The sequence below is a fragment of the Elgaria multicarinata genome, chromosome 8 (assembly GCF_023053635.1).
Source record: "Elgaria multicarinata webbii isolate HBS135686 ecotype San Diego chromosome 8, rElgMul1.1.pri, whole genome shotgun sequence".
Lineage (NCBI taxonomy): Eukaryota > Metazoa > Chordata > Lepidosauria > Squamata > Anguidae > Elgaria > Elgaria multicarinata.
This window is the reverse complement of record NC_086178.1, coordinates 90,301,819-90,310,763: the sequence shown is the minus strand read 5'-3', so window position 1 is coordinate 90,310,763 and position 8,945 is coordinate 90,301,819. Positions and strand designations below refer to the sequence as shown.

Below are 8,945 nucleotides of genomic sequence, written 5' to 3'. Positions count from 1 at the left end.
GACCTAGCGGATGCCGCCGCGTGAGCTCTCTGGCTGGTGCTGGATTGTTCTGCAGGAGCGATTAGCTCTGATACGTGCAGAGTTCACCGTTTGCCCCGGCCCTGCTCGGTCGGAGGCATTGCAACAACATCGCACTTATCAGCTCCCACAATGGGCAATCGGTAGTGTGGCCCCGCGCACGCACCCAGGCTTTAGCTGGCTGACGTAAAGCAGGCGCAATGAGAATGCGGTCGTGTGAATGTTGTTTTTGTCAAACCCGCAAATCCGCTCCGTGAGCCTGCAGTGCGCAATGTGTGTTGCCAACTCCGCGTTCTGGGGTTCATTCTGCTTCAAAACAGATGGTGGATCTGTTCTGCCCCCCCCCCCTTCAATGCTTCGCTTGATTGTGCACCACACACGAGCCAAAGCTAATCGGCGGAATTAAAGTACTTTTGAGGCCGAAGGTTCCAGTTCTTTTGGGTTCTTGATCTTTGCAAAAACAACAGTCTTGCAAAAGAGTCGTTGCAGAAAACAACGACGACGTTTCTTAGGGCACTTTAAATACTAACACACTTATTCTGGCAGAAGCTTTCGTGATATCTGATGACGTCGGCTATGGTCCACAAAAATTTATCTCAGAATAAATGTCGGTGAAATCTTTGTTGCTTTTGCTGCAACAAACCAAACGGGCTGCCTTTTGGAAACGGATCTTTGCCAAAACACAGACCGCCTCTCTCGGAGAATCACTTTAGCGGTGGGAATGATCAGATTATTTATTTCGTCGCTTTAAAAAAAATGTAACGTAATCCTCTAACAAGGCAAACATTGCTCTTGTAGCAGCAACACAATACGAATCCATTCGAAATGACGGGATCGAGAGCTTTGCTCGGTCCTCTCCCCCGCCCCCTTCATTTAATTTCCACTTTAGGAGATGTACAGGTGGCAAAGCTCTGGGTTCAAATTTAGGTCGCTTGATCAAGCCCGTTTTCCAATTGCGCTGACCTTCATCTTAAATCGGGACCTAATATTTAGGCTTGGAAACTTTCAACAATGTTTTGGAAGTGTACTTTAACAGATATTGAACACAGTTTGTACTTGTGTTAATACGTAATTAGAAGTCCCAATAAACGTTATTGAAAGCAAAGAAGGCCCTATTTTCAGTGCAATCTACCATCCACAGTGAAGCGTACATAAACCCACGAGTTTAATTTACACCCAATCTGGCTTGTGGGCGGCTACTGAAAGTGTTTGGGCCAGGACTGGGGTATTGGGGCACCCTCCCTTCCCCACTCTTGATCCTATGAGTATATGACAGCTTGATGATCCTAAGGATGTTTGCTCACCATGCAGGCCTTGCCTAAAATGTTGCCCTTCCTATGAGTTGGACTACAACTCCCACCCCCTAGCCAGCAATCCATTGACCACGCTGGTTGGGGATGATGGGAGTTATAGTCCATTACATCGGGAGGGTGCCAGATTGGGGAAGGCTAGAGGCTACGCTCAATGCCTTGAGAGTTGCACCTTTATGTGAGGTTTATCGCAGACATATATCCCAAGAGGGATTTTATTGCCAAGTAAAAGCGCCTGCGATCGATCTTCCGGCAGCACCGAGCACTTCTGGGCCTACTCCGTTTCTTCTGGAATCCTATGCACGCATTTACTTCGAAGTAAGTCCCACTGAAACTCTCTGCGCATTGCAGCCGAGTAAACGTGGGCTGCAATCTGCACAAACGAGAGGTGCGGACTTTAGGTCCCATGCCAGTCCTGGAGCACACCCATTGAAATGAACGAGAGGTCCTATTGGATACAACCCGCAGAACGGCTCCCTCCGCTCGCCGTGAAGCTGCTGCCTGTCCCCTTTCCCATCCCCCATTTTCCTCAGCCTATTGTTCGGCGTGCAGTAGCCATCCCCCGCCTCCCACCTGCCCCCTATCCCCACGGCGGCTCCCCCTCGGTTTCTTCTCCTCACCTCCCTCCTTACCCCGCCCACCCCGTGCCCACTCTCCGCCACTGCAGCTCCAGCCCCCGTCCAGAACAAAAAGGGGTGTGTCCCAGGCTGCTGTAACCGGGCAGGAGAGAACGTTGCGAACGTGCGCTCGCTTGCGATTGGACCAGCCCCGCTCTTGCTTTTGGCCAATAAGTGGCGGCGGGGCTAGCGAGCTGGAAAGGGTGAGCGCGGAGAAGGGGCGGGGCTTCCCCCTGACCTGACTATTTAAAGGCTGGACGGGGGGGCTGGAACCGCAGTGCCAACGAAAGGGCAACGGGAGGGAGAAAGGAGGTGGAGGAGGAGAAGAAGAAGGAGAGACGCTCTGGCAGCTGCGGCGCCGCGTTTCTGCTGCTACCTCGGAGGTGCCTTATTATTCCTGCTGCTACCTCGACAGGCGCCCTGAAGCTGGTGAGTATCTGCCCTTGTTCTGTTCGTGTCTCGTCTCGGTTAGGATTTTGTGGGGAGGGGGGCGGAACAGTAGAGCTATTGGGGGGAGGAGGGGGCTTGACACTGCACGGAACTGCGGGACTCCTATTTTCTTGCCCCCCTTTTTTAACGCGGTCGCTGTCGTCGTCACCCCGACATAGAGTCGCTCTCCTGATTATTTTTCTCTTCCTTCTGCAGAGCCGTTTATCCGGGCGCTGATCCCAGCGGGGACTTGATATTCAACCCGGCATCAAAAGTGCCCCCATTGAACGCGGGCGAAAGAAAGAAAGCGAAGATGCCAGTCTCGTGGGACAGCTTCTCCTCTTCCCTGCCTCCCATTCCGGAGCAGCGAGAGAATCCGCCTGCCTTCGCTTGGGAGAAGTGCGCCTACCAAGATGCATCCAGTCGGGCTGCGAGGCTGGAGAGCTCCGATTGCGAGTCCCTCGACAGCAGCTTGTGCTCCGAAGGAGGTAAGACGGGTGTTTGTGTGTGTGGGAGAGGGAGAGGGAGAGGGGTGGGAGGACGCGGGACAGGGTCGTCTTACACAGCCTTCCCCCAACCTGGGGACCTGTCAATGTTTTGGACTGCAACTCCCATCATCCCCAGATGGGGATGATGGGAGTTGCTGTCAAAAACATTGACAGGTCCCTAGGTTGTTGTACGCCTTTGGAGAAGTGTATTGGTTGGGAAGAAGCGGCTAGGAGACTGCTGGTAGTGGCAAAGTGAGGCATGCAAATGAAGGATGCTAATGTGGAAGGTGGGGGTGTAGGCCTAGAGGCAAGTGGGAGTTGGGTCATACTTTACTTCCTCCTCCCCCCCCTTGCAAACTTTTAAAGTAGAAAAGGAGCTCTTGAGCTGCAATTCCAGACATGTTCACTTTAAGTCCTATGGAACTTGCTGGGCTGGCATGTAAAGACGTGCTGCGCTGGACTACCGACTGCTTTTAATGAAGACCTGAGGGTGGATGGGAGGGGGGGGGGACAACAGCCTGATGTGCTGTTGTAGCTAATACTGGAACGAAAATGCTTTGAATTGAGTTTTCCTGGAGAGGCCTACTGGGTTCTCTTCGCTGCTTGCCTACTGCTTCCAGAGGGTCTTCTTCAGCAAGGTTAACTGAGAAATGACTGCCTTCACTGTATAGCATGGTCTTTGCTCATTGGCTAAAGTGGCTTGTATCGCTTACATCAATTTAGAGTATCTGATTTTGGGAGAGAGAGGGTGTGTGTGTGCGCGCATGTGCAACTAAATTGGGTGCAGAGGAATCACAGGCTTCTCTCTTTCCTTTGCAGATGCACAGGAATTTCTGGATGAAGTGTCCTTGCCAGACTTTGACTTGTTAAACGATCCAGAGGATGAACTCCTGTGTGCCAATCTCATGAAGCTCATCCAAGTCAGTCTGAACAAAGCCAAGATCAACTCCCACCGTTCCTCCAAGCTCCTCATGCCTAGCCAGCTGGTCACCCAAGTTGGCAAGGAGCTGCTTCACCTGGCCTATAGAGAGCCCTGCGGCTTGAGGGGGGCCCTCATCGACCTGTGCGTGGAGCAAGGGAAGGGGTGCCATAGCGTGGGCCAGATTGCCGTGGATCCAGGCTTAGTGCCTACCTTCCAGCTGACTCTTGTTCTAAGACTGGATTCCCGCCTTTGGCCTAAGATCCAGGGACTCTTTAGCTCCGGCTCTCCCGGCTTCAGCCAATCGCTGAAGCTCAGCACTGGCTTCAGGGTCATTAAAAAGAAGCTGTACAGCTCTGAACAGTTGCTCATAGAGGAGTGTTGAAAGTGTCACCCTACTTTCCTTGTGGATTGACTGAGCATTTACTCTAAGATGGTGGCCAGCACCAAATAAAGCTGGGGAGGTGTGTTACTTAAGGGCTGTGGAACATAAGCTGATTTTGAGATGTGGCCACCCTCTGGGGCCGCCGTAGGTTAGGTTAGATGGAAGTTTGATGTACAGAGATAGTGGGCAAGTAGTCCAAAGAGGAGGCAGAAGGCAAGGTTTGAAAATAAAAACGGCACTCTGCTTCTTAGTAACTCTGACAAAAAAAAAGCCCACTCCTGCGAAGGCCTGGATACAATGTGCTAGCTTTAAAATCCTTGTCTGACTGTGGGTCAACTTTCTATTTACTGATTTAGCAGTATTTTTCCCCCTGACAGCTGATGACATAACAGCAGCAGTGCTGCCCCTAAGGGTAGATGAAGGTTGCCTCTTTTTTTTTTTTTTCTTCTTGTTGACCTTTTTTAATAAATGGAAAAAGTAGATAGTAATCAATGGATGTCTGGTGAGAGGTGAGGTGCATGGACAGTGGCTGATAAGTGTTGGGAGGTCTAAAGGGACCAAGAATGTGTAACGTTGTTCTGAATAGTCGAGAAGAAGCTCCACTACTGACACGAGGGCAGCTAAAAGAGGGCAGCTAAATAAAGACTTCTGAGTGAATGGGGGAGTGTTTAATCCACTGAGCACCACTGCGCAACTCCGTTTGTTTGAATGAGACCAGTGTGGGAGGCACAGGGCACTAGGTGGATTGTGCCCTGTCATGATGATGATGAGGAGGAATCCCGATGTATGTCTAAGGAAGGTGTGAGGTGATGCTGGGGAGGGGTTGGGATGGGGGGGCAGGAACCCTCTCAGTCAGTCTGTAGTGCTTCCATTGGTTACCGTTCACATGGAATACACTTGATGTTCAAGTTTTTGAAGACTTCCTATGCAACTTGGTTTTTTACTTTTCTAATAAAAATGTTTCTAATAAGAATCTGTCCTCTGTTTTCATTCAGCATGTGAGGAGGGGTTCAAAAACATCTGGGGAGCATATCGTGGAGGAGCAGGACTTCAAGGTAGAAGTCCAAGGCCCTCAAACAAAATGTGATGGGTGTACCACACTTTGAAGGAATATATATTGCCATCTAAAGAGAAGAGGACCATTAAGACCATTTATGTCCGGAATAAAATGTGTCCAAGCTGAACCACTGGGGAAGTGTTATGTCAATGGTGGGCAACTTATGGCCCTCCAGCTGTTGGGAGTGCAACATCAGTCAGCCCAGCTAGCATAGTTAATAATGAGGGATGATACCAAGTACAGTAACATCTGGAGGGCCACAAGTTGCCCACCTTTGGGCTACTCCATAGAATAAGATGGTCTACTTCTACATTTGGGAAGTGAAACGTTGCCTGGATAGAATTCATGTGATAAATTTATCATTTATCACATTCTATACCACACATTAGCTAAATCTCTGGGTGGTTCACAAAATTTAAACCATAAAGTACTACATGATAGTAAAATCTATAAAAACCATAAAATTAAAATGGAACAAAAGCAAAACAGAAACCAATATAAAAGCCAGCAGCACTGCAAATATCTATAAACAGATTTTTTTTAAAAAAAAAATACATATTGAAGGACTAAAAAGCTTTGGAAAATAAAAAAAGGTCTCGACCTGTACAAAAAAAAGTGCAATGAGAGCATTCTGCATTGGGGTGCCACCACTAAAAGGCCCTCTCCTTAGCCATCGCCCTCTCCTTATTTGGCAAGTGTACCCAGAGAAGGGCTTATGAGAATTTTAGGGCTCAGGCAGGTATATCTAGAAGGAAGCCATTCTTCAGGTAACTTAGCCTTATCTAGGGCTTTGTAAGTTAATAGCACTGTAACTCTTGTTTCCAACTACAGTTGAGCAAGTATACATCTTCCTCCATCTGCTCAGATGTAGGCTTAATGGCACCTTGAACTGAATCCCAATTTCCAAACACCTTGAAGACATTGTGGTGAAGCCCGTGTCTCCCTCCTTAGCTACATGCCACAGTCTGAGTGAGTTCGGCAGAAAGGACTAGTGTTTGTTTACCCATAGTGAAGTGGGCTTCGTTTAGTTGAGCTTAGAATGGCAAACTACACTGAGTGTCTATTGGCCCAACCCCTTACTTGCCAGGCTTAGGGTGCAAATTTACCTCCCAACAGGCAAATACTTGCTTAAAAATGGGCTGTCCAAGATAATTTGCATATAGGTCTCTAGGGATGTGAACAGTTGTACCAGTCATATTGGGCCATGCTGTTCAGGCCAAGAAATGGGTGGTGGTTACATATGTTTGCTTGGTCACCACAGGCCTCACTTCAATATTGATCCGCCTAGAGAAGTCATACCTACTTTAATCCCTTTACTTCTCTCCCTCACCCCCAGCCTGGTAACTGCAAAAGCCATTACACAATGGAGCCGAGCATCAGGTGTGCAATACTCCTTACAGGGGACTTTTTTTCAGCACATAAGAGCCATGCTGGATCAGACCAAGGTCCATCTACTCCAGCATTCTGCTCACACACTGGCCAATGAGCTGCCCATGGTAAACCCACAGGACATGAATGCAATAGCACCCTCTTGCCCATGTTCCCCAGCAAGTGGGTATACATAAGCTGGATACTGGAGGTAGGATATAGCCATCAGGACTTGTAGTCATTGAAAGCCTTATCCAGGAATTTGTCCAACTCTTTCAAAGTCATCCAAATTGGTGGCCATCACCACATCTTGTGGTAGTGAATTTCATAGTTTAACTTTGCATTGTGTGGTTTATCAGCCACCATTGCTATTCTCCATGGAAGAAGGGGGTGCACACATTCAAAAGGAGAATACGGCTACATTTATTAAAGGCACCTCTGTTAAACAATGTGCTTGATCCAAAACCCCTTTTGATATGAATTATCTCTGGGGTGTGTGGAGGGGGAGGAGAGGCAGACAAACACAGAGGAAGCTGATTCATTTCACCATACGCTCTCATTCTGCTGAAAGCAGAGTAGCAAGAGAATGTCTTTTCTTGAAGGCCATGATATCAGCTGACATGAAATCCCTGTGCCGGGTGTTGGTTTTCTGCAAACCTTTTCAGTGTAGATTGTCATTTGTTGTGGATAGTCCCAAGTGGTAAATGTTTGTGTGAACTATTCCTGAACAACTGAAATCAATGGCACCGTATCTAGGCTGAGTTTGCTCCAAGGAGGTTACTCTAAACTAGGGTGACCATATGGAAAGAAGGACAGGCCTCCTGTATCTTTAACAGTTGTATAGTAAAGGGAATTTCAGAAGGTGTCATTTGTGTGCATGCAGCATTTGGTGAAATTCCCTCTTCATCACAACAGTTAAAGCTGCAGGAGTCCTGCTACCTTTAGCTAGAGTGATCAGATACAAAAGAGGGCAGGGCTCCTGCAGGTTTAACTATTGTAATGAAGGGGGAATTTCACCAGGTGCTGTATGCATACAAATGACACCTGCTGAAATTCCCTTTCCTATACAACTGTTAAGGATACAGGAGCCCTGTCGTCCTTTACATATGGTCACCCTATGTAAACTCAGTTAAACAAATTCCAGAAGGGTCCTGTGTGTTCAGTCCACTGCAACAAAAAACACAGTGCTATGCGATGTGAAAGGCTAATTTTTTATTATGGTGTAAGTATTTGCAGTCCAGAGCCCATCTCATATGGGTATGTACAGAATGTGGTGTGTGTGTGTGTAAAAAAATCCCATGTGAAACCCTGGACAGCTGCTGCCAGTCAGTGTTGAGCTTGAAGGACTGACTCACCCTAAAGCAACTTCCTGTGTTCTGATGGGATGCACACACACACACCGCACACAACTGCAGTCAGGGCCAGTGCCAGACTATTTTGAGCCCTAGGTAAGGCGAGCTACTTGCACTCTGCCCTCCACAAAAGATTGCCAACTTTGATTTAGCTGTTCAAGAAGAGTTTCTGAACTATTATATTTTCCTTTTATTATGTTTTGTTTCCTTAAAACAGCTAATTTGTATAAAACTCTGACCGTTAAAGGGCAGTACTGCACCCTTCTGAGGTCTGCGCCCTAGGCGGCTGCCTAGTTGGCCTAATGGTAGCGTTGGCCCTCACACACACAAAAACGTGCAAGGGGATGTCACATTGCCCCCACTCCATCAACTCCCGTGGCACAGCCAACAACAACTGTGAAGACTACCAAACATGCTGTGGCATAAGTTTTTGTAGACAAGAACCTACTTGATCAGATGCGTGAAGCACAAGATCATGCCAACACACAATCCTCTGTGTGTGTCGGGACTGAGTTTTTGTAAAATTATATTAATGCACATATGTACAAATTATATTAGTGTACATGTGTGCCTGTACACACAAATATGTGATCTTACATTACAGTGGTGAATTCTACAATTGGCACAAAGCTCCTAACAAAGTGTGTGGAATTCCCCGACAAATCTAATGAGTCATACACAATACATACAGTTTTACAATGCTGACCATGAATGTTTGACTTCATTTTGATGTCAGCATATTGTGGAATGGGCAACACGTTTCAGTTCCTAGTTAAGCATTGCAGAAACAGCATGTGGCATTTGTTGGAGAAGCACATTTTGCCAGGATAAGTATATTCCCACTGATGAAGCAAATTTGAGGGTGGCCTGGTATCTATAATTTGTTTCAGAATATATTTATGAGCGTGCATCATGATATAAGCTTTGGCTTATTGGGCGGTATAGAAATGAAATAAATAAATAAATAAATAACTACAAAATATACCCTGCAACAAAAGACAC

General features: G+C 47.4%; 1 protein-coding gene across 1 annotated transcript; it reads left to right on the top strand.

Annotated features, from left to right (window-relative positions):
* Positions 1–2,266: 2,266 nt before the first annotated feature.
* Positions 2,267–5,139, top strand: DDIT4 (DNA damage inducible transcript 4). Its single transcript, XM_063132990.1, has 3 exons — positions 2,267–2,374; positions 2,591–2,862; positions 3,682–5,139. The coding sequence occupies exons 2-3, from the start codon at positions 2,688–2,690 to the stop codon at positions 4,164–4,166; spliced, it is 660 nt and encodes a 219-aa protein (XP_062989060.1). The 5' UTR covers positions 2,267–2,374; positions 2,591–2,687; the 3' UTR covers positions 4,167–5,139.
* The last annotated feature ends 3,806 nt before the right edge of the window (positions 5,140–8,945 follow it).